The sequence below is a fragment of the Coenobita brevimanus genome, chromosome 24 (genome assembly GCF_032717465.1).
Source record: "Coenobita brevimanus isolate Jiangsu-jjx chromosome 24, ASM3271746v2, whole genome shotgun sequence".
NCBI lineage: Eukaryota > Metazoa > Arthropoda > Malacostraca > Decapoda > Coenobitidae > Coenobita > Coenobita brevimanus.
The window spans coordinates 62,852,033-62,879,294 of NC_136977.1; the positions used below are offsets into that span (position 1 = coordinate 62,852,033).

The window sequence follows — 27,262 nt, forward strand, 5'->3', positions numbered from 1 at the left end:
TTTCCATAACAAAGGGCAGTACAAACAGCAGTTCACCTAGTATTTGAAATTATAGTGTGAAGAGTAAGAATGGAAGTTTTGGGGATGAAATGCTTGAAAGGGTGCAGCAGGGAAGGAAGGTTGTTGGTTCACTGAAAGTGGTGATAAGAAATAGGGAGGTGAGTATGGAAGTTAAGAAGTCACTGTATGATAGGGAGGTAAGTATGGAGGTTAAGAAGTCACTGCATGATAGTACTGTGATCCCTACCCTGACGTATGGAAGCGAGGTGTGGACATTGCTAGTGGGAAACAAGTTGAGAGTGAGAGCTGTGGAAATTAGTTACCTGAGAGGTGCATGTCGAGTGACATGTGACAGGTTGATGAATGAAGAAGTGAAAGAACGTTGTGGGGTAGATGTGGATGTGATTGAGAAAATTAGGAGAAATACACTGAGATGGTTTGGACATGTGGAGAGAATGGAGAAGGTACTACTGACTAAAAGGGCATATGTAGGTGAAGTGGAGTGAGAGAGAGGGAGGGGGAGACCAAGGATGAGATGGAGGGATGGAGTTGAGAGGTATATGAGGGAAGGGGGAGTGAGGTGGGCGAGGGCAGTCAAATGGTGGGTGACAGAGCGACTTGGAGGTGTTTTGTCTGTAGCCACCCTTTGTGGGATTAGGGCATCGGGCTATAGACAGATAGACAGTACGTTAATATCTATAATTTCCATATCCTATACAAGTCATAAATCCTCATCATCAAGTAGAGGAACCTGATCCTCGATGGAGTGTCCCTTGTTCTTGTGGGGAGGTAGAGTACGTGTCCCAAAATCTGTCCCTTCTCCCACATCACCAGCATCTTCCAAACCAACCACAGCCACACCACTTCCTCCTTCCACATCTTCTAGTTTATTGTACTTGTAATTCTGTTTGCTCCTTCGCTCAGCATCCTGTTGAAAAAATCAGATACTCATTATAACCGAGATTTAAAAAATGTGATAGTGGGTGAGGTTTCAATAACAGTGTTATGTATCAGTAATATGGTAAAACCTCACTATAACGGACAAACTGGGGCCCAAGCCTTTCCGAGAAAAGCGAAATTCCAATAAAAGCGATATCCGGACTGCCCCCTGCTATCTTGGACTTTTTCCGGTATATCAGACATCAGTCTGGATCACACGAACGGTTGCTAAACTGTTTTCACCATCACTATAGTACTGTACCATATTATACATTCACTACAATAATCAAATGGTATCATATACATAACAATACTGTACTGTACAGTACACTGATAAATGTGTCTTTTTATCTACTCTGTTGTGATGAACATAGCTGAAGTGGTCAGACAGACCGGACTGCTTCTGGCTTTATCGGACTTTTTCTGATATACTGTATAAGAATTCAGTCCGGTAGCTCCTTAATTCCGATAAAAGCGAATTCCGGTCAATTGAAGTCCGTTATATCGAGGTTTTACTGTAATAACTAAATAAATGAATGCATAAAAATAATAATAATAACTCTGCACTCCTGTTACATACTGTACTTTTTTTTAAGCTAATATAAACTGCTTTTTATTAACACTACATTTTCTTCCTTTGCATCTAGGGATACCCACTGGGGCAGAAGCCTTCTGATGATGCCACATAAATGAACCTTCTCACACATACAGTACACTGGTGTTTAGTCCACACAGGTTCAAAATGAAGAAGTGAGACCTTCAAATGAAAAATTTGTATCTAAGCAATGCACACACAGTCCCCCCCCTCTTCCTGCAGTGAACTCTGATAGTACTGGCATAACTGGTGCTGGAGAGGGGCACCTTCATGCAGTGGCACTAATATGGCTGGGCAGCTCCATTACCTGGTTGTGCAAATGCCCCTCAACTCCCTCCCTATCCCCTGAAGATGATTGGTTGACTGCTGGAGGGAACAAACTTCAGCCTGCAATCTCCTGGGTTTGTATTTTAGTTCAAACTTGGAGTTGCAACTACTGATTACTACTACAACTACTATAGCCATCATCAGTGTCTTTATAAATTCCTTTCTTGCAAGCAGTGTTCGGGTATCCACCAAAGAGACCCCATCATATCGAGAAGCCTGGGTTGTTTATATTCCATAACCACCAATGTCAAATTTTGCATCTTAAAAACCTGTTATCCCAATATTATTTACTTCTTATCCTGTAAAGCTTGCAGTGCGTAACAAATTTTTTTAGCACCAAATTCTAAGCCCTTCAGGTTGGGGTTGGGGGCAGGGTGGCTCAGTAGTAGAGCGTCGGACTGCCATGCCGGGAGGGGTAGCACCCTCCTGTCACCTAGCAGGGCTATATGGTCCAATAAGGCCTAGGTTAGGGGAACATTTCCCTTTTTTCAGACTGGAGATGGGGCATATATAACAGTGATGGACAGTAATACCTGTTCCTTGTATGACACATCAAGCTTGCATGCAAGCCACCTATATTTTCATCACTGAGGGACCTTGTGGGAATGAGCCACTTATTTTGTGGTCTTGTACTGTATTTCTGAACCCTTTTTAGCAGAAGATCAGTTAGAAAGTCCATCGCCCTGGCTGGTGTATTTTACTGAAAGTCCACTGAGCCTTATACAGTACAAGGTTTGTTCGGAAAGTATCTGACTTTAGGCTCTAAGAAAATAAATAGTTAACCTGTTGAGCTAGGACACTATTCCCCCTCAAAGAAGGCCCCTTCTAACATGACACACGTAGCCCAGCGTTCTTTCCACTGCCTGAAACATTTTTCAAAGTCAGTCTTCGATATCTCCTGCAGGTGCTTTGTCTGCTGATGAACGTTACTCAAGACATGTTGGAGTGTGCAGATCATGATCCAGATTTCTGAAGATTGATATCATTGGAGATGAGACTTAGGTGTACAGGTATGACCGAGAAACCAAAGCACAGTCGTCCCAGTGGAGCCATGCAAGGTCATCTTGCCCCGAAAAAGCAAGACAGGCCTGCAGCAAGGTGAAATGCATGTTGACTTTTTCTTTTTTTCATACCATGGTGTTTTGCATCACAAATATGCATCAGAAGATCAGACCGTCAACAAACATTACTATCTCAATGATACCAGTTGTCTTTGTGATGTAATTCAGTGGAAGATTCCAGACCTTTTGAAAGCAACAAGTTGGAAGCTGCACCATAACAACACTTCTGTCCAGTCTTCTCAACTAATTCAAGAATTTTTGGCCAAGCACAACATCCCGTAGGTCCAGCAGGCTCCCTACTCTATAACCATGGCTCCATGCGACTTTTGGTTATTCCCCAAGCTCAAAACTCTGCTGAAGGATTCCAGATTTGAGACGAGAGAAGAAGTCATGATGAATGCGATGAAGCGCCTACAGGAGATACTGAAAATCGACTTTGAAAAATGTTTCAGGCAGTGGAAAGAACGCTGGGCTACATGTGTCAAGTCAGAAAGGGCCTACTTTGAGGGAGCTTCGTGTGCCAGCTCAACAGGATAGCTATTTATTTTTTTTTGGAGCCTAAGGTCGGATACTTTATCAGTAGACCTTGTATACTGCCGCTAGACCCTGAAAATGTACAGCAGTTTCTCAAGTTTTACATGTTAAACGTTTCATTTATTTGCATTTCACGTGCACATACAATTACTACACATCAAGAGTAGTGCTTACTTCAAACTTAAAGGAGTATTAACCATACTGAAACATTCAGAGCATCCAAATGCACAATCCAAGCATAAAATAGTAACATTAAAACTTAAAGAGGAGATTAAACAGTACAATGTAATAGGAAAAGATTATTCGGGCATTCATGAATGAGTAAGAGCAGATTTAAATGAATATTGAGGGCACCAATCTCACTGACATTCTCCTAACTACTTTTATTCATGGATTTTGCAGTCTCTGTACTGTTTAATATATTTGCCTCATAAAATTACCACTTTCTTCTACATACTTCTCATAACTCAAATATCCTGAAGTAAGGGCCTACACAATAACTGGATTGGTTGTGATGTTGTTGGCCCTTGGTGAGTTCAGAGTCAGCCACTGAATTTGGCCCACGATATTCTGGGCCAAACTGATTGTTCAGCCCTTTCATTTTTCCACAGTTTTATATTATTAATTGCCCATATAAGGCCTAAAGTTTTCCTCCTTATGTACAATGAACAGAAATCACTGGGCCAAGTCCATTTCCATTGCACTGTCAGTTTATCAGTTGTAAACACTGAGTACTGTTTTGTCCTTTTATATTAAGAAAAAAAAAATGCAGCCAGAGGTGAATATGGATGCTTATAGCAGTCTGAATCAAATGCTCATGTTTAGTTACAACTGAATATTTAAATAAAAACAACAGGCTTTCATCACGAGCATGCTGGAATCTACAATGTTTGGTCCCACCAGGGATGTTAACCTAAACTTCAGGCCCAGTTTGTTTGTTTGTTTGTTTGTTTTTTAATAAATAATATACAAACAACAGTGTCAAAAAAGTGGGAGAAATAACAAAAAATTTAGTAAAAACTCGGCAGATCACCAGACCCAAATTACAATTTTCTCCAAAAGGGGTTCATCTTAAATTTTGACAGGCTGAATTCAGCAAGTTTTTTCAGGGTAGCAAACACTATGAAACCTGAAAAATTACTGTACAAAACAAAGATCTCTGAAAGAAATTGATACCATATAGGCCAGTGCATGCAAACATGTTGGAGTCTTTAAAAATAATACAATATGAAATTAATACCATATAAACTCACATGAGTACTGTCTCGTAAAGCCAGTATGTCAGCCACTGTCTCTGGCATTGACTTTCCTCTGGTCTCCGGCAGCTTGAGGTTGATAAGGCCTGCCAGAAGCGTGAGGAGACCAAGAGCAGAAAACTGGAGGTTGGGGTAGACATCACCCAGCATCAAGATGAAAGGGGCTAACATACCCCCAACCCTGGCTGCCACCGAAACCAGGCCCATCCCAGAATTCCTTATAACTGTGGGGAAGATCTCCACACTAGGGAGAACAAAGATGTCATTGTTTTTTATCTATATCAATCAAGCAGCATGCTCCCAACCATAAGAGTTCATTCAGGGCAATCCCTAAAATATACTGCATTCATTCTGTATTTTAAGTACTTCCCAGTATGTACAGTAATACCTCGATATACAATACCCCTAGATGGGGTACCCCAGCTTAACGATGGGGGTAGAAATTGCACCATACCACTCCTAATGATGGCCAGACCCCAGCTTAACGATGGGGGTAGAAATTGCACCATACCACTCCTAATGATGGCCAAACCCCAGTTTAACGATGGGGTTTGATTTTTCTTACCGATTTTGATGATATTTTAAACTAAAATTGTGTGTTTAGGTTGATTTATAAACCACTTTTAGACTTCAGTTAATGAGTTTTAGCCAAAGGTGGGGTGAACATTGTCATTTTGGTGTACAGTTTACTAAGCTTGATTTTTTTCCAGACATATTTGATGATATTCAGATTATATTTGTTGGTTTAGGTGAGTTATTTACAGGTGTTAGGCTTAGGTTAGGCTCCTTGACAGCTGTTAGGCCATTTGATTGCCTTTAAACCTGTTTTTGGGCTCATCTGGGTGGGTTTTGGACTTGGTTTGGGGGGAAACCCAAGGCTAAACGGCCCACATTGAAATACATGTTAAAAGTGCCCCAATATGCAATACCCCGCCTAACGATGAGGTTTTATCTTACCAATTAGTTCATTAAAGACAAACGGCCAACCCTTACAAGATTGTGGTGTCTGGCTTCTGATGAATAGATTGACAGAATTATCATACTGTATTGTAACACTGTAAATAAGTGATTCAAGGACTTTCTTACAACTAAACAAAGATAAAGTAAAGGTAAAGGGGGGAGCATACACCATGAAGCACTTAGCTGCAGTGATCATTTCCTTAACACAGGCCTTTGAGCCTGTAGTGGGTTACTCACCCAATAACCTGGGATACAAGATCACTGCATCATCCATGTCGCTACAGTTACCTCTCCTAGGTGTTATCAAAGGTACTAATTTTACCTACCAACCCACAAAGGATGGAATGACACCTGAATCAAGTGTCCCCAGCTGCCTGCACCAGGATTCGAACCCGGGCACTAACAGGCCGGCAGCTTTGCAATCAGCAATGTTAACTACTCAGCCGCTGCAGGAAAATCATAAACACAAGTTAGTGTGAGTGCAATGTGCCATATATTCCTCAATCATCATGTATATGGTCCATTACTTTTATGTAGAGGAGGAAATAAATTAGTCATTACATTATAACCAATGATGCAACTTTTATACTTGCTTATACAGGTATACCCTGGCTTCATGATGCAGTTGGTTAGGTAAAAACCCATCGATAGGCGGGTATCGTATATTGAGGTAGATTTAACGTAAAATAATAGGATGTGTTTTTCAGCTTTGGGTTCCCCCCCCCCAACCAAATCCAAAACCCACCCAAATGAGCCCAAAAACAAGTTTAAAGCCAATCTAAATGGCTTAACAGCTGTAAAAGAAGCTAACCTAAGCCTAACGCCTGTAAATAACTCGGTAAAACCAACAAATAAAATCTGAAAATCGTCATATATAAGTCTGGAAAAAATCATACTTAGTAAAATGTACCCCAAAATGACAATGTTCACCCCACCTATGGCTAAAACACATTAATCTAAGTCCAAACACTGTTTATAAATCAACCTAAACAGACAATTTTAGTCTGATATGTCATCAAAATCGGTAAAAAAAAAAACTGAAAACCCATCGTTAAACTGGAGTTTGGCCATGGCTAGGCGGGGTATGGTGGTATTTCTACCCCCATTGTTAAGTCAGGGTATTGCATCTAGGAGTATCGTATATCGAGGTATGCCTGTATTGTGTCTTACCACCGATATTCACCATCCTTAACCATGTCAGTATGATGTACAATAATTTAAAGACATCAGGATTGTTAATCTAATTACTGTATAAAACATTACATAAGGGAGTAGGGAAAACTGAAAATTTACTCCCCACAAAGATGCACAGGAGGCAGACACATGCCATGTGGTAAGCTGATCAGCTTCCCCACCGCACTGCCAAAGTTACAGCTTTGTTTGCATTAGGGTGGAGTTACACATGGCATATGAGTCTGAATAAACACTTGCGAATGTAGGTAGTTAGCAGTGATGCACAGCCTGTGCTGTGGCTCGCAACACGAAGCTTCCCAGCCTGAGCTGTGGCTTGCAATCCACAGGTTCATGAGTGCCACTAAGCCCACAGAATTTTTCGTCAGCTAAAACAAACACTGGTTGTTAAATGGGGTGCATTGTGGTGCAATACATGTTTCCTACCCTTTTTACTCCAACCTGGCCTGATACTGGCATTTCCCCATTGTGACTGAGTTGTAATAACAGATTATAGTAACACTGTACTTGTCATGAGGAAGTACTATGACAGGGATGTGGATATGAAGTAAGCTGCAAATGGGCAAAATTATGGACTAAGTATGCATAAAATGGGTATAGTTTGCAGTTTTAGCACAAGAATATGCTATTATACTTATTTATTTTCAAAAATGTGCCTGAAATGCTGCTTTAAAGAACCTGGCTTTCCCTAAATTAATCTGTTATAGTGAGGGTCTACTGTAAATCCAGCACATGTAACTGCCTTCTCTTTCCTCCATATTTGGTATGTGAATGATTACAGCGGGGATACTGAAGCATTCTTCTACTATGGAGGTCCCATAATATTCACAAATGCTCACGGGAGCACATGGGATCATGTATGCTTACATTCACAAATGTCTGTTCAGCAGTGCTTATTCATCTTCATACACCAAGTATACATCCACCCTTACTGTACTGCATATATATGGTAGTGATTTCAATGGGACTCCACCCCACTAAACATCTTCATTCTTCATGTTCATGTGTATGTGTATGGGTGAGTGAGGAGATGTTTAGTATGTTTTTTCCATTCTCTCTCTCTAATTTATATATAATGGGGTCTGTATAAGCTCTTTGGCTCAAACGTAATGTGTATGCCTAGCAATCACACAGACCTAAGTTTGCATCCCACCTGGTGCAGTGATTTTGCAAGTTTTGTATTGCTTTCTCACATGCACACACACACACTACATTACCTGTGAATGTAGCAAGAGGAAAAACTAGCCGAGATGCTTAATTTCCCACAAAGAGCCAAACCAGTAGAGACCATAACCAGATGCTGCGGCACAAACTGAATACTCAGGCAGGTGACGCCTCCCAGGATCATAAAACCGCTCAGTGTAAGCCGGCGTCCAAGCCTGACAAATTAGAACGCATTCTCTTAATGTAGAAAAACAAAAAAAAGTGCATTTCCTATTTATAGACAACAGTTCTCCTTACTCAGTACAGTATTTGATAAAGCAGTCTGCAAAAAGAATTATCCATCCATTCTAGATGATCTTGTTAAGTACTTAAGACTGCTTGGGAAGGAATGGACAGTATTATGAATAAAATGTAATGACAAAGAGAGAGCTTTTTGTGTACAGGAGCATACAAAAACAGAAATAAAAAATCACTATGGCTGAAAAGCAGAAATGAATATAGGTAAGTAGTGTCATCTGTACAAGATATAATACATGAAAAATCAGGGATATTAATAGAGGGAACAACACAGAAATTAAATTTTCAGATTTGCTAGGTCAGGGTGAAAAAAGATGAAGTGGCCTTCATCCTGCAATGGTCTGCCTCAGACTATTGATGATGATTGTATTAGTAAAGCAACTACATTGTGAGCTCAGTCTACCTGTCAATGATGGCCAGGGCAATAAGTCCAGCTGGTACTTCAATAAGGCCATTGAGAGCTGTTGAAACATACACATCACCTCCAAGGTCACTGGCCGCCATGGTCAATCCATAGTAGGTAGCACTGTTGACAAACCTGTTTCAAACGGAATATACAGTACAGTAGTACAATACTATCATTACATCACATCCTCTATTACTGATTATTCATTCATTTATTCACCCTCTAATCCAGTGGTGCTCCATGAGGAGTGTAGGACACTACCTCACTCCGTCCTTAGATGAGAGAAAAAGTCATGATGATGATGATGGCGATGGTAACAACACTGATTCTCAGTAAAGTAAGCTCGTACTGTATGCAAGTGGATGGGCAGTCCTGGTCCTCGTGCACTGTGAATACATTATCTTATGGGAAAAATTACATAGGGGCAGTATCCCCTCATACCTTGACATTGTTTTTACCCTTAGAGATGTAATAAAGGGAGAATTTTTCAGACATACACTACAGATATGGCTACACTAACAAAAACATGGTCAGTCACCTTAACAACAGTAGACAACATGCCTGATGGACTTTAATAACGGGTTTCAGGGTGTGGCAACACACTTAGAGTGCCCCCACCGCTGCCCCACGCTTGTTTAAGGGTTGCCAGTGTTGTATCATTCCAGGCTTTGACGAAGAAATTTACGGCCTGTCGAATGTTACATTTCTTCCAGAATGCAGCAACAGTCATTATGGTGGGGGTTGCAGGTATGCCAGGTGAAGCAGGTGGGGCTGTGGAGGTGGAGGGGGAGGCGGCTGGAGAGTCAGGTGGGGCAATGGAGGTGGAGGGGACGGCGGCGGGCGAGTCAGGGGAGATGGTGAGGGGAGGATCCTCCATCGCCTCCTTACTACTGCTCACATTTTCGGCAATTTCCTTCATTTGTTGCTTATATAGTTATTCATTTAAATGCTAATAATGAGTTAATAGTTACGGCACTGTAATCTACATCATGTTCTGCAGATGATGCTGTTACTTGCTAATACAGTAGTGAAAAAGATCTCTGTAGGCTGGTGAGTTTTGCTGGTGTCTGTATCATCTTTGGAAAGGAATGCAGATTAAGTAGAGCTGCGGTTGCTGAGAGTGAAGGCAATTCTCAGTGTAATATGAAGGTGAATGGAAAAAGCCTTCAACTGGGAAGGGAGTTTAAGAACCCAGGTACAGTGTCAGAGAGGAGAGAGAAATGTGCAGTGGAAGTGTAAAGCACAGTAGCATAGGGAAGGAAAATAGCCGGTGCTACGAAGACCTTGATATGAAACAGAGATTTGCGGTAGGTGACTGCAACAGTATTGCATGAAGGAGTTTTAATGCCAACATTAACATACTGGTTTGAGACTTTGATGAGTCATGAAAAAGAAAATTCAGTGGTCAGACATGTGAACACAGAGTTATTGGGGAATATGCAAGAAGTGTAAATTGTGGATAGGATAAGAAATAATGTAATTTGTGAAAGATGTGTAGTCAGGAAACCTGTGGACAGGCTAAATGAAGAGAACATGCTTAGATACTTTGGTCAAGAGAATTTATGTAAATAGGATAATGAAAAGGATACTTGTAGATGAGTTTGATGGTAGGAGGAGGCATGACAGTTCAAAACGTGGATAAGAGTTGATAAATGAGTGTGTAAAATGTGAGGTATGGAGGTTGAAGAGGCTGAGGAACTGACAGGGGATAAAGCTGGTTGGATGAATTTTGAAGAGAGGAGTGCATGATGGGTCTTGTGCCCCCCCCCCCTCCCTTTTTATTTGGAGAGAATTATTGGACTATGTCATGGTAATATGAAGCTCATATGTGTGTGGATGGCTATGCTTGAGAGGTGGCGTTAGGATTCCAGGAACTTGAATTGTGAGTGTGTGGCTCCCTTCACTGGACATGCAATTAATAATTTCTCCCTTTGTCATGTTTTTTCTCTCCACTTGCACATCACCCAGTCCCTAGCAGATAAATAATAAAAAAAACCTACACAGTTTTTTTTTTTTTTTTTTTTTTTTTAATAGAACAGAGGAAGGAAAAACAAATGAATAAAAAAAATAATCCATACACCAGATTACTGGTGTCATCTGTTCATAAAATATCTGTAACAGACTTGAACAGCTGTAGGTTGAAGTTTGGAGGGAAACAACTCTGGGGAAGCAAGTTCCAGAGGGATGCAGTTCGGGGAATGAAAGAATTCTGATAAGCAGAAGTTCTGCAATATGGCTGAGTGACATTCCAGTCATGAGCACTACCAGATGTCCGTGTAGCACGAGGGATGGCATGGAGAGGTGGCACCATGTATAGTGCCTGGAAGTGATAACGAGTTGTATCTAGTTCATTTTATATGACCAAAAGTTCAGTTTTGTGAGAGAGTGTGGCTGAGACATAGTTGTTACCATGCAGACATGACCAGAACATAGATTAAGTTACCTAGTTGCTAAGTCATTTTTTTTTTTTCCAACTGTAATTTACTGGTATTAAGTCTCTTTATAATATAAAAACGTGAGTGGATGGGAACATGTGCCTTTGGTCACGTAATCCAGCATAATGTACGCGTGTGCAAAGTGATGTAAGGCACGATGATTTTTATTGTTTTTCGATATAAGGGTATAAAAAGAGAGGTGTTGTTCTGTAATTATTGTAACTAGAGAATGTCATTTTTGGGGGGTAATCAACTGTAAGGGGAAAGACATCACACTGAGTCTATCACGAGTCTGTAATAATAAAATCTTAAATTGCGTACGCCGTCATCCCCCCCTCCCCCTTTGCATCGCACAGTTTTGGTGTGTTTCACTTGCTCACTGGCCGTGATGTGTGACGGGTGGCTGGTATTGTCGTCATCCTACCCCCTCCCCCCTCCAAGGAATTCTGTAAGTAATTTGATATTATGTCTGATATGTTGAAGCGCGAACAGTGATACTCCACGAGTGATAATAGTGATGAAATAAAAAAATAGACTCGGGGTAGAATCAAGTGTTGTCGTTCCTCGGGAAGTGTGTATCGGTGAAGCCATTAGCCATTGGAAGAGCGAGTCCCGAGTTTCCAGCTCACCTCCCCTATATTCTTGAGCTGAATAGTGAGGTATTTCCCATATACAGGTATTTGTGTAATGTACTTTGTATTATTATTTAGTAACTGGAATACGAGAATGCTAGTTCTGTCTGAGTCTCAGATAAATGTGTGATTTTTGTGGGCCAAATATCAGGTGCCTGGGAACTGTGAATTATTTATTAATGTGTTGGGATGACTTTGCAATTCAGTACTTATTAGGGCTATGTTGTGAATTAATGTTCACATAGTTACTTTGTGAGGCACAATGATATTGATGCAGTGATGATTTTCATGGTTAAAGTTAAAGTTATTCATTCTTACTGTATTTGTTACAGTACTTTTACTTCCATGTTATCTCTACAATAAGTATTATTTTGAGCAGACATGTGTCTATAGTGCCATGTGTTCTTCTGTTATTACTTGAGATGCCGAGTGTTGTAACTCGTTTCTTTATTATGAGACTTTCCTGATCATGTGAAGGGATTACTTGCATTGGGGAGAATAGTTATTCATTATTCATATTAACTTCTAGCGGGTCCAAGTGTGGAGGTCGAAGTACCAGTGAGTGAGTCAAAGTTGAAGTGTGGAGGTTGAGGTCCCAGTGTGGAAGTCAAGGTCGGGAATGGCAGAGGACTGGACCAGTGAACCATGTGCTCAGAGGGACGATTATGAAGAAACATATTGGCCTGGGACAAAGGAGCTAAGTTTTGTGGATTTGATATTAGGACCATATATTTTTTTTTTAACAACGTGCCAAATGATTCATGTTTAATCTGTAAAGCAAGTAGCTGGGGAAGATTTCTACCTTTTGGTCTTGTTAATACACATTTCCTCCCACTCGAATTTTATTGTTTGTTTAACCCTTGAGAACTGGTCGTGTAGAGCTTACCTAGTAGTTTTTAATGTGAAACCCTAGAAGCATTTTGGGAAATTGTGAAGGTCGGGCTTGGGTTGGCCTAGTTGGAGACTGGCCCTGTCATTTTGGCATGCTGCCATTCTTAACCTGACCACTTGAAATATAATAAATGCAACCAAAGAGGCCGCTAGTGGGAAAGAGTCTCCATCAATCTGAGTTCCCGACCATTCCAGCACACAGTGGTCATCAATAGTGACTTGATTTCTGTACTTTTTGACCACGTAAAAGTCTGGATCACAGAGGTGACATACACATGGACGCAACTTCGTCTGAGCATTTGCCATAAAAATATCTGTAAAATAATGATGTTAGACATCATTTTACTCAGGAAATTATGGTCTATTTTTTGGTGTGGAATATTTTATCAAAGCAATTATCTTTATATACACATATGTCTCAAAATCCCCATGTGTGGGACATCCAGCCAAAAACACACCCCCAAAGTGAAAAGGTTAAGTAGTACAGGAGATTGGACCAAGACATAGGTGAGAGAAGAGAAAGAGAAAAGGTAGTGAGTAAGAGAGGGTATATAAGGACAAAATTACCTGGAGGCAGTTTAACCATGGTTATCCCCAGTCAAATGGTTCCCAGATGGGAGGTATTGATACTGATCATAAAACATGGCTAAATGAGTGAAACTGAGAAACTAAAAATCCCCTTTCTTTGTATGAGCAGTAATAATGCCTTCTCTTTGTACAGTACTGACAAGAACAGTAAACCAAAAGCTGCATACTGCTTCACATCCCATGAGAAATAAGGAGGGGGGATTGCAACTGGAACATTCATCTCATATAAAAGTGCTGAAAGAGAGCTGGCAGCCATGGTTCAAATTTCACCAGTATCTACCTAAAATGTACATGAGAAACAAGGTTGTGATTATGATTATTATTTATTACACTGCTACTCCTCACCCTGTCCTAGGGTGGAAAAGGAGGTCATGATGATGATGAATAACTATACTACTACTTTTAATACTATTAATGGAAAGTATTCTGTGTCTGACCTGGAAAATGACAAAGATTCTTATTAGTTACAGAATGAATTTCTAAGAAACTGTATCTTACCATGAGTATATGAGAATGATAACAAGAAGAGTGACATAGGGATGGCTGAAGAGTAATCTGATGCCTGGTGCCTTCTTATTGCTCTTTTTTGTGCCAGTAGCAGATAACTCCCACTGTGAAGGTAAATTATTCAGTGTGCCATTGAGCGTGGCCATACCTTCAAGTACTTGCTTAGCTTCTTTAAGATGCCCCTGGGAAACTAGCCACCGTGGACTCTCAGGCACGTAGCTGCAAAAAGGGCAGTTGCTTTCTCTTAATAATAAGCAGTTTGACCATTCTTCTTAAAACTGATTTCTACATCATGCAGTACAAGTGTACTTTTATGAAGTAATTATGGCAAAAAATGAACAGATCAGCAATCTTCATTATACAGTAAACAAGTATGCAATAAATAGCTCACACAGTTAAAAAAGTTAGGACCTTTTTTCAATATACAATAGAATTTTATGTCTATGAACTTGCTAGTAAGTCTCCTGAGTGTGTAGTTGTTTTGTTATTTGGGAGACATGTTATGTGCTAGAGATGGGGCTGGAGTTAGCTCTGTGGCTAGAGCAAGGAGTGGTTGGAAGAAGTTCAGGGAGATGTTGCCTCTCCTGACACTGAAAGGGCTCTCCCTTCATGCTAAGGGATCTTTGTATGTGGCATGTGTTAGGAGGGTAACGCTGTATGGTAATGAGACCTGGGCAATAAAGGAAGAGGATAATTGCAAGCTTAAACATACAAAACTGGCAATTATTAGGTGGATGTGCAGTGCGTCCCTGAGTGCGAGGCTTGGGGGGAGCCAGGTTTATGATGGTAGAGTTGAAAGGCAGGATGAGACTGGAGTGTACTGGTGTTGTGATAAAGGGGGGTAGATTGAGATGGTTTGGGCATGTGGAGATGATGGGGGATGATAATTGGGTACATACAGTGAGAAGTGTTAATGCTGGGGGTGGGGTTGCAAGAGGCAGACCAAAAAAGACCTCGGACAAGGTAATGAGTGTGACCTCATGAATACGAGCCAAATAGGGAAATTTCCAGAGACTGAGCAGCATGGAAAGCCATCATTAGGTGGAAAAGGCTGATGCATGCAAGCATGTTAGAGCCTTCAAAAATGGAAACAAATCGCCAACGTGCAAGTTTACATTCATCTTTTATTCAAAGAAGGCCTTTCCACTTGTAACTGTCAGTTGTGTTAGTGTCCATGGTGGAACAATAGTGTGGATATGGGAGTTCAGGCAGCATGTGCACTTAAATGAAATATCAATCAGTTTAAGTGAAATAAAACTTGTTTTTAGATTTATTTTTGATGGTATAAACAGCAAAAGAAGTGCAGTAAAGTGAAATAGCAACCAGTTATTGCAAACATGTTTTTAGACTGTTCAGAGAGTGACTCTCAGCCAAAAACACATCCCTATTGAATCCATGTTATGACTGACTTTATTACAATAGATCATTATGCGGTGGATGTTTTTTCATAACATCCTTATCATAAAACTGTGGCATGATTTACTACATCATCATCCAAGCCTCTTCTCCAAATCCTGGAGAGGGTGAGGTAGGGTCCAGAGAGAGAGAGAGAGAGACTAACAAGTCTACCCATATAAATGGACCACACTTTCATTTACTTGCTACTCAAGCCCTCAAAATTTTGACTCTACCTCCAGGGCACACAAGTCCACACTTAAGTGCTTCATACCACCTATCAGCCAGAGTCAATCAGACAACCATCACTTCACTGGAAAAGAACAAGGGTGCAAAACTCTTGTCATACACTCCTTCCAACCAGCTCAATCCAGTGTCAGTTCCCGAGCCATATCCCTCTCCATACCTCATTTTCACACACACTCCTTTACTATATCTACCCACTTTTCTTTGGGACCTACCATGCTTCCTCCCACTATCAAACTTGCCCAGATTTACCCTCTTCACTACTTTATTCACACCCATTCTCTCCATAGGCAAACTTTCTTTGACTCTGGTGTCCACACAATTCCTTAATTTGCATCTTTCACAAAGAACTTTTCTCCTTATCCTATCCAGTCTCATCAAACTCCACACGCACATTCCATCACAGCCACATTTCCATTGCTCTTACTTTTGACTTTTCATTCTCATGCCCCACCATAGCCACGCACCCGAATGTTCGAGCAGGCACTATAACTTCTTCATGGAATCCTCTCACATCCACTATACTCAGCCCCGTTTCTTATCAAAGCCTTCAAATCACAAGCCACTTTACTTCCCAGTGGCACACCACTTTCCACTTTTTGCACATTTACCTCTCTTCAGTCACTCTACCCAGGTACTTAACATTCTCACTAATTCAAACCTTTCTCTATTCACCATAATTTAGCACTAGAAATCACCTTCTCTCTCAACAACCGTTACTTGACTTTTATCTAAATTTACTTTCAAACATGATGCTCAAAGACATCAAAAACTCTGCACCATTTTTACTGAACTCATTTCCTACTATTTGCAAGGCGCAATGCTGCATCTGCATATATCAGATTTGAGACACTCCACTGTTCACCATCCTGTACCAATGCTATCCCTTTCTCCCTGACTCATGCTTACACCTCTCTTATTACCCTAAATATATGTAAACAGCCATGGAAACTTCACAGAACCTTGTCTCACGCCAGTATTGATCTTAGACCATTCACTTGGATGCCCACCAACCCTTTTGCATGCTTCACTACCATTAAAACTCTTTACAGCATTCACCAGCATACCATCCATAACATACATATGCAAAACCTTTCATAATTCCTGTTTGCTTACCCTGTTGTATGCTTCTTCTGATCCATAAATGCCATAAATACCATAATGTTCTTCTCATATGTCTTCACTATCTGTCTTATTGCAGATATCTTATCCATGCATCCTCGATCACTCTAACAGTCATTCTGTTCACCACTCACCACGTCCTCTGATATACCCCTTACTTTCACACTGCTGATAATTCTTCCATAAATCTTTCCGGCAACACTCGAGACTTATGCCATGATAGTTTGTGCACACACCTGACTCACCTTTATTCTTGCTGAAGGACAGTCACAGTCTTTTTCGGTTCTGTAGGTCTGATTTCGCTAATTGAGGCTTTTGTACATATCTGTAACAAACATTTCATTCCATTGTCTCCAATGCATCTCTGCATACAGCTTATCAACACCTGTGGCCTTCCCATTTTCAGCCACATCACAGGAACCTTCACTTCTGTCATTGTCACATTTCTTGGCAACATATTCCATCTATGTAATCCTTAATCTCAGCCTTCTTTTTCTTTACTAGTCTCTTCACCAGCTTCTTACTTGCAATGGATTTCCTATCTGCATACCATACCAAAGACTCAAACCCAAATGTTCATGTGGGCACTAACACACCTTCAAGCAATCCTTTTGCAGCTTCCATATTCAGACTTAGGTTTTGTATCAAAGCCTCATAGCACTAGCCACTTCTCTTCCATGATCCACTCTATTCTCCACTTCCTTTGCACACAACCCCTCATAGAAATGTCATACTACTTACTAACAACAATCTAACTTACCATGGCAAGAGGAGGAATACTACTCCAGAGACTGAACATATCACTGTAAGTATTCTCCACGTACTGACAACTGCAGCCAGAGCAGAGAAAATGCCTATACCCACAGCAAAGAACATTCCAAGGCAGATACCACAGAAACTACGCCACTCTGATCCAACAAGTTCCTGGGACAGGACAAAGCTTACAAGGATAACTACGGCACAACACATCCCACCAAGGAACCTGGGAGGGGAAAGAAATTAAAACATTTACAGTATAGACAAAATTAAAGAAAAATCTAATATGCTCTGAAAAATTTTTCCTGTTTTCTGAATACAAAAGAAAAAGGCAACTTCTTTGCTCTAATATCATTATTATTGAGAAATATGTTTTAGTTTGTGGATATAAGTGGCAACCGTATCCCCATATTAATTTGTGCCTATGATTAGTTCCCCATTAGTGAAGGAGTAAGGTTTGTTTGCCAAAGTTATCATATCTTCTGGTTAACTCTCTCATGAAATCTCTTGATCTGAGGTGTACAGTAAGGAGTACAGTACTGTAACCTGAACTAGAGAAATCCTACTGTATAGTAAACTATGCGCTAAAGAAATCCTACTGTATAGTAAATTATGAGCTTAAGAAATCCTACTGTATAGTAAACATACACAGTGTTTTATGTAAAGATAAAACTAGCCAGTGTACAGCAAGGTCTCATTATATGCTGCCTTTTTTTTTTTCTTTCTTTTTTTTTTTTTTTCCCCAGTACAAAGTAGATCACAGAAAAAATTGCCTGTTGAAGTTCCACTCCTGTTTCCCTTGGTTTACAGTGCCAGAAAAAAAAAAAAAAATTAGAACACATTTCTGACTGCATGTATTATATTATCACATTGAGAGATGTCAGAATGAAAGCAGCAGCACAGTAAAGAAAATATTTAGTCTTGTTTATGCAGTTAATGCTTTCAGACCGATGATGAATTTCTCTGTCTATTCAAGCTGTCTCCAGATTAGTCTGTTAAGCTCAGGAAAGACTTTTAAAACTAAAAGGGTTGAATATAGCCCTCACAGTAAGACAGCTCCCATGAAGATAATACAGTTAGCTGGAGGTTACAAGAATAAACCTACATAACACACCCAAGGGCTGAAGAAATTAACACCAACCTCAAGGCCACCATAATAAGATAAGTGGGGGAGAAGGCACTGAACCCTTCAAATGCTATGGTGCCAAGAAGTGCCACCATCAGTGTGCGGAGGCGCCCCACAGTATCTGCTACTCCTCCAAGCAGGAGAGCCCCACTCATCACTCCTCCCATCCACACAGACTGCACCATGGCGACCTTGTACTTTTCACTGCAGATTAGGTCCCACTGAAGAGGAAGCAAAATCATATGGCAGCTTTATTTAGAATACAGATTTTTATTTGGAATACAGATACTGACAAAAGTACAGTACTACAATACAGTAATATGGATAAAAACTACTGTACTTCCTAAAATTAAATTCAGTGTTTCCAGTTTGGTTTGAATTGCCAGTCCTAGTGCTGAAGAGGAACCTACACATGATGGTGCTGTGATCCTGTGTGAAGCAGCTGCGGCATCTACCAGAGAGTCATACTTCCTCACATTTCCCTGTACCTCTCCATGGAAAGGACCATGGTCTGAACCTAGCAAAGTGCTGTCTTCCACAAGGGGGCAATGGTTCCCTGAACAGTAGATGTATTGTATTCTGCCTATAGGATGGCCCCACAGAAGTAGCTGCTTACCTATAACTGATGGTCTGCTTGGCCAGACAGACTGGGATTAAGCAACAACAAAAACATTAAATTCCATTAACATGAATACTGGAACAATTTACTTACCTCTTACCTATCAACATATCCTCTTAAACTGAATGACTGCCTATGACAGAGTTGCAGATAATGGTGGAAAAAATAATGGAACCCAAAACTCTCATTTTTAGATGAAGGAACATCTCCAGGAGTGGCCCTGCCCACATGTCATTCACTAACAATTTTCAGATGGAAGACACTTCACTCCTGTAGACTTTAGACACTTTCCTGAAGTCACACCACACCATATCACGAGGAAGGTCATTGAACCAAAGGGCCATGCAGCTACCGCATCAAGTACTTTTGTACCTGTTCCCCATACAGAGATAGTGGAGACATCCACATAGGAAGCTGGCCCCTAGCTGCTTACAAATACTAAGCACTGTGGGGCCAGAAAATGCATCTCAATCCAGCCACTGACTGTAGAGAAGGATGCAAAGACTCCTCTATGTTTCAATAAAATAAAAATATCCTCAAAGTTCAAGTGAAAGTGAGTGCTTTGGAAGTGTTCTCCAATCCAAGGGAATCCCCTTCAGTCATATTTTACTTGCCAAATCCCAGAAGACTATAATAAATGTTGCCATCCTTCCAATTACTGTATTATTAAACTGCCATCACTGTGGTTGCTGTGGAGAAACAGAGGGGTAGAGGCTCCTTAACCATGCGATATCAATGTGTGTCTCCAATTCTGTCCAAGGGAAAAAAATAGCTTCTTGCTTCAGATTGTTTTTTTTTTTTCTCCCTCACTTTACTACTGTATATGCATATTAATAAATAGTGGAAAAATTCTTGTGACAACATATATCTTATGCTCATTTAATTTGTTTCCTGTGTTATCCACATTACAGAATGCTTGTAAAAAGAGTGTGAGCATGTGTGGTTATTCATGTGGAAGGTACAGTTTAAATAGGATGGGGTAAAGTACATCAGGGAAATATGCAGATGAAATAGTCCACTTTGTTTGGGAAGCCAGACCTACATAATACTATTTACAAGCACTTAAAACTGATAATACAACATCCAGAATGTACAGTACCTTCAAGAGAGTAAAAGACCAAATTATTGTTAAATGTTTTATCTCGACAGTACAGTCACCATCATCTGAACCCTCTTTATCAACCCCACTTGGAGAGAAGAGTCACTGAGTCTCCCTTTCCCAACTCCCCACTCCAGTGACAATCAAACTTCCGTCTCCTCTAGTACAGGCACTTTAGTTCTCACCTCGGCAGCAAAAGACTGGTAATGTGTGGTGTAGATGATACTTTGGCACTTGGCTGGAGAATTGTCAACACAGGCCCCAGCAAGTGAATTATTGTGATCTCTGCCATTGCTGTCTGAGAGGTAGCACACAAAGGAGGGTTCCAGGCCTGATAAGAGAACAAAACAGGATTAAGGCATTAGAAATCACAAACAGGGGCAACACTGGATTAGATGATGAACGAATGAATAATAAAAAAGAAGCATTATCAGAAACAAGCTACAGGGTTATAGTGGCAAATTACACCAACTCAAAGTACTGTACAGCCTAATATTGTAGTTCGAGAATGAATGAAGGCTGTATGTATATATCATGTATACACAGGGTTGCATACCTCAGAATACAGTACAGTAATAAATATCAAGTCTGTTCTATATAGTGTACTTGATAAAATACAAAACTTTAATATTCTCTAACCTATTAGGAAAATATAATTGGCATATGGTATTAATGCAGGTGCATTAGTTTTAACGGTACTGTACTAAGGTTGTAATACTGTATATGTATATATAAGTAGGTGTTTGCTTTAATCGACCTTGGTGGACTAGGTATCAGAATTAACGGACACAAAAAAGGCCACTGAACTTCCGTCAGCTATAGCAAACAGTATCCATTAAATGGGGCGCATTATGTGTACTTCCTACCTTATTCACTCCGGCCTAGCCTGAAATTGCCCTCTCCCCATCATGACTGCTGAGTTGTAATAACAGACTACTGTACAGTATAGTAATACTGTACAAGTCATGAAGTACGGTGACAAGCATGTGAAATAGGATGCAATAGGGTGAAATTATGGGCCAAGATGGTGTAAAATGGGTATTGTTTTCATTTTTTTAAAATTAGAATATGCTATTGTACAAAATTATTTCAAACGTGTGCTTGAAATTCCCCCTTGGGGGGGACCATCGATTGTAACAGACTATCTGCCTTATCGGATCAGGCATCCTTCCTATTAGTCCGTTATTGCAAGAGTAAACTGTAAACACATCGTATCGTTTATAAAGGCTCCAACATGTTTGCATGCATTGGCCTTGGTCACCTAATGGCAGCTTTCCACACTGATCGATCTCTGGCAGCCTCCCTATTCAGTCCCTTATCCCTAAAGGCACACTCTATGATCTCATTCCAGGTCTTTTCCAGTCTGCCTCTCACAACCCTACCCCAGACTTTCACTTTTCCAAAATCTGAATCTGAACTCCCACAATACTTTTGCGACCATAGCACCAGGGATAAGGGTTTCAGGATTGAATGAAAGGCCACACACAAGTTCCTCCCCTGACTTAACCTGGCTCCCATTTCCTCTCCCTCATTGTTTATCAGTAAAGATGATTTTGAGTCATTCCAATCTAAACCTTGGAAAACCTCAGCTCTCTTGCAATTCACTGTGACCAGTTCACGCACATTTTAATTTTGGGTCTGACCAGTTATAAGCAATCTTGGTCTTCACTGTAAATTTCTAACTTCCATGTTCAGTGGTAGAGCTAACAGACCTCACTTCCATTCCTAAGGGCCATGAAGTCTGAAAGTTGCTGCCTTAGTTCACTACTTCATTTTTCTACACAAGATTTAATGAGACAAGGCCTGTGAGTTTTCTCCAATATATCCTCTAAATCATTTTATTACCTGAGTCTTGGATTCCATTTCTGTGGCAGTTGGGACCATTCATTCCTGGAACTATGCTAGTGCTTTCCATTCTGGGTTAATCATAAGACTAATCTGGTTTGCTTTGTAACTCAGGCTTGTTTTCCTAACACTACCTGCAAGCTTTAACATAATGCACTGATTTATTAATGCAACTTCCACATTATTTTATTCAGCTTGGGAAAACTTTCTTATACTCACTGGGTTGTTAAGGAGTCATCTAAACCCCACAGCTTGAAAAGTCTCTCCTGTACAGAACCCCCTCCCAGGGGAAGGGGGGGGGGAGACTACTTCCCCAATATCTGTACTTGTCATAAGAGTGACTAAATGGGGCTTTGTTGTCTTTATCTCCTTCCTGTCCTCATCTGCTCTTCTGTTCTACCTCTCTTTTTGATGTTTACAAGTTTCTTCTGGCCTTTATCTTACCTCTACCCCTACAGTGCCATACAGCTATATTATGACAGTGCTAAGTCTTCAGTATTCCTCCTATCCTAAACAGAGCAACATTGTCTAAAATAAACATGAATAAAGAAAGCAATACGTCATCTGTGTGAAGTGGTTAAGGTCTGCCTCTTTAAGGGAAGAGACTGCCGTACAGCAATCCCTTGGTTATCGCACACTTGGTTATAGCAGGTTTTCGTTATCACTGCAATATGAAAATCTGCTCTCCTGCTGTTGATGTGCATTTTTCAGCTAAACAACATCATTATTGCCCTACTTTAGCTGGTTTCTACCAACAATGATGGTGTAAAATGTGTGGTTTCTGATGGCTTTGAGGGATTCAAAGATGGGGACCTACTCAAGGAGTTAATCCCAGATGGTGGAAGCCATAACTCTCCACTCCTTACCTCAAGCCCATCTCAGGTCTCTGTATGGTGTTTCTCCTTACTGTGCTCTTTTCATCATTTTCTACTAACCTGACCATGCCTATGTGTGTTTCTGATACTTACCATAACAGTATGTATTTAGTGAGTCTAAAATGTTTCACGGGGAAAATTTGGATTTAGAAGTGGGATGCCTAGTACCAGTTAGGATAATTCCCATAGGTTCTGTGCTTTTGTTATCAAGCAATTTTGTTATTACACACTAGGTGCAGTACTAGTTACAGTATGCATGAGAGCCAAGGGATCACTGTATGAGAAATTGATTCATGAGATGATGGTTTCCACTTCTTTGGTAATGGTTACTTGTTCTCACTTTAGTTGGCACCTTCTAGCCTCTGAGTTAAGGTCCGACTCCCTACCTCTCATTTTCCTCAGCCTAAAGGAATGGGGGATGGAGTGAGTGAAGGGCTCGAAGAGAAAAATCCCCTTATTTTCTCCTATCATGGTTCTGCTGCATGAACCTCTCCAGCAGGCAAATTCATAGCTTTCAGGCACCTCACACTGGAGAGGCCAGTGAACTGACAGGTTTAAAATCAGACTGTCTATTCGTTGGCTATTAATGCCCTCCATGACCTTCAGTCTCCCCCTCCTTTCTTCATATTTCCTTCAAAGCTCTTCATACCTTTTACTTCGGGGTATGGAATTATAAAACAGGTAAACAGAGGAGCAGCACATTGTTGTCTATGGTATTTGTCCATTCAGGAGACTTAAGGGGCTGCACTGGCACTGACGAGGAACCTACACATGGTAGTGCTGTGCACCCTGAGTGGAGCGGCTGCGATGTCCACGTAGAAGCCAGACTTCCTCACATTTCTCTGCACCTCACCACGAGAAGGATATTGGTCTGACCCTGGTGAGGCACTGTCTACAGGGGGCTGCTGAATTATTACATGGTGAGTAGTCAGTGATTTTTTTCTTAACCATTTTCGCTGTCAAGCAATTTTAAGTACTGTTCTAGAAACCTATTCCAGACCTGATAACAGACATGTAACTTTCATGCACTACTGTACATCATTTAAGTCAGTAACAGTTAGTTATTTGGCACCTTTGAAAGAAGGTGGTGCTGTACAGCCAATGCTAACCACCCAACACGTACCATGGTAGTGAAGGATCATTCCCATCACAACCATCAGCTGAGGAGAGAGATGTTGTAACTCCGCTGCCCTAGAAAAATACAGTACTGCAGAAACTCTTCCCATGGTTTTTAAATCCCTTAAGTCAGCAGTCTCTCTTCTATGCAGACAAAATCATTGGGCATTACTAAGAACAAAATATATATATATATATATATATATATATATATATATATATATATATAATGGATGGGGAGATGAGAGAAGTAAAAACATGAGTAATGGAGAGAGGGAATGCATTGGCAATGAATGGTGATGGATGGAATATCTCATATTTGTTGTATGCTGATGATGCAGTATTGCTTGCAAGTACCGGACAAGAACTTGGTAGGCTAGTGCAGAGTTTTGCTGAGGTCTGGGAGCTTCGTGCCTTGAGGTTAAATGTAGAAAATTAGTGATGGTTATTGAGAGAGAAGGTGACTCCCAGTGCAATGTTACAGTGAATGGAGAGAGTCTGGAACTGGTGAGAGAATTCAAATACCTAGGTACAGTGATAGAAAAGAGAGGAAAATGTTCAAAAGCAGTTGAAAGTAGAGTGACACAAGGAAGAAGAGTAGCTGGTGCAATGAAGGCCTTGATAAGAAACAGAGGCTTGAGTGTTGCAGCTGAACGAGGCTTACATGAAGGAGTGTTAGTGCCAACTTTAACACATGGATGTGAGACTATGGTATGGCATGAAAATGAAAAGTCAAGAGTAAGAGCGGTGGAGATGGGACTGCTGAGGAGTGTATGTGGAGTACAGAAAAATCAAAATCAAAATTGCCGAATTATCAAAAACCCTACCCACTCAGTACCTTATATGTTTCGGTGAACACTATCATCACTGCTCATATCATTACAAATGTGTTTGGAGAGAGTACTGTATACTGTTTGATACTGTACAATACTGTAATGAATACAGTACTATACATGAATATGAAAAATAAAGAAATTAGTGAACAGACTGTATATAAATGTAATGGTATAGTAAGGCCTACAAGTTCACATGCACTTACCTAAACTTATAGTACGTTCCTTATTTACATATGTACAATAGAAGGGGTTGATTGGAGTCTGCTACTGCTGGAAGAAGTCCCCAGCAGTAGAGAGGACAAAAAAATTAGGAAAATCTGCCGAACGATCAGAGATTTTCTTAAATGGGACTATTTCTCAAAACTGCTGAAATGTCAGATTTGCCGGGGAATTGGATGCCGAAGAATTGGACTTTTACTGTACTTCTATCCTGTATCGATCTGGGTTATTTACTAAGAATAGGTTCAAGAAACAGGCACTATGGTCAGGAGTATCTGGTGCTCTGGTTGGCCATTTTACCAATAGTGTGAGATTAAAAAGATTCTGCAAACAGCTCACACTCTAGACCAGTATCGTCAGTCCTGGCAGAATGCAGCAACCGTTGTACATTATGGATGCTAAAATCACCCAATACGGTAATTTCAGTGGTGAGGGTGATATCAAAGTTGGTCAACTGTTTGGATATGGAGTCAAATATGCTGGATTCAGAAGACGCATTGGGGAAGGGTTAAACTGTACAGATATATTTGGTTACACTTTATTAACTTAGCTTGTATTATGAGTAATCAAAGTAAAATGATGTGAAATTCAAAATAGTGTCAGCTGCCTATTCAGATTTGACATAACAACAGGTGCTACCCTTGTTATGAACTTTGTGAGGAGGTGGTAACCAGGAAAACTAAATAGGGATATGTCTGTAAAGGAAGAGATTGGGGTTTCTGTGAGGAATAGGGCAAGAGGGGATACAGTCTGAAGAAAAAAGTGAACAGAATTCAGATTGGCACTAAGACCATGAATGTAATGCACTGAGCTCCTTTAACTCTTCTGGAGTCGCTCATGTAATTCAAATTCCTAATAGTCTGGTGTTGCCATCTATCTCCAACCATAGGCCTATATCTCACACTTCCACCTGCTCAAAAGTGTTTGAATGGCTTATTGCTGCTTGCTTGTCCCAGTACCAAGAGAAATTTGACAGCATGATCAAAAATTCTGTTTGCTCATCATATGAATCTTGGCACAACTGATGTTTTGCTTTCATTCCTCCATGAATCACAAAATGCAATGGAACAAGGCTTTAAAGCAAGGCTGGTGCAGCTTGACTTTTCTGCAGACTCTGACAGTAAATTATGATGGCTTGCATACAGCAGTGGATTAAAATTTGCAGGTTACCATACACTTCACATGGAATACAATCTTGATACAGTAGTTTTTTTTTTTTTTTTGTTCAAAGCATTTGCACTGGGTCCCCTGCCTTAAAGGTGAAGTAAAGCAAAGGTCTGGAGAAGCACAAGAAACATAAACAATATATATGAACGTATATAAATAAAGCAGTGAAAAAAGCATGAAGAGATTAAAGCAGGCAACCATGCAGTACTGGTATCACACCAAAAAGGATAAAATAGAATATTCCTTGCAGATGCATCAGGCTGGTTCTGGTCAAAGATGATCTCTATCCTGGCTTTGTCCTTCAGGCATAGCCACTTCTAGATTTTCAAAAACTTTTGGAGCAGTTATACAGTAATCATCACATTTTGTGGAAATAAGTACCGGTACCTCTCCCCTCAGCCTGACTGTGTTGAGTATATGGTGGATAGTACTGAGGTGGCTGATGCTACAATCCTAAGGTGTCGATCGATCAACTACAGATGAGAAAAAATTTAAGTTAAATTGGATGAATTGTTGAAAATGAGCTAAAATGAGTATGGTACAGGTATTTATGATGAAAATGTTAAGAAGCTAATTTTCATCACAATACAGTACTAACAAACAAACAAACAAAAAAAAGTACATAAGATCTGTTACTCTTACCAGTGATTATATAAGTGTACATACCATATTATTCATTGTCAAAATTATAGTATTTTTAGTAGTCAAGCCCAACTGCATTCCCAGAAATTAAGAAAGCAGAAACAATTGCCAACCCTCCACCTTCCTAATCCCTCCACCAACTTGTGCAATCCCTCTCGAAGCAAAAGGCATAAATGCAAATGTTGCCCAAAACTGAATGCTTACCTACCAGTAAACACTGTAAGAAGCATATGACTTGCTATGAAGAAGTGAAGCAGACTGATGCACATATAGTACAGCCTCTGACTCCAGCCGAAGTGCCCTGTTGCACTCAGTACGTCATCCACTGTAAGTTTCTGCATAGCTTTTGGGCTTCTGTCACTCTCTATTTTGTCAGCTTCTTGAATCATCTAGTTTGATATCTGGTACTCTCTTCT

General features: G+C 40.4%; 1 protein-coding gene across 1 annotated transcript; it reads right to left on the reverse strand.

Annotated features, from left to right (window-relative positions):
• Nucleotides 1–617: 617 nt before the first annotated feature.
• Nucleotides 618–27,262, reverse strand: LOC145393458 (solute carrier family 22 member 15-like). The gene is made up of 9 exons (XM_080267557.1): nt 27,055–27,262; nt 20,332–20,477; nt 18,444–18,649; nt 17,307–17,528; nt 13,775–14,002; nt 8,728–8,862; nt 8,081–8,242; nt 4,710–4,956; nt 618–928 (listed from the first exon to the last, which is right to left on the reverse strand). The coding sequence occupies exons 1-9, from the start codon at nt 27,233–27,235 to the stop codon at nt 722–724; spliced, it is 1,734 nt and encodes a 577-aa protein (XP_080123683.1). The 5' UTR covers nt 27,236–27,262; the 3' UTR covers nt 618–721.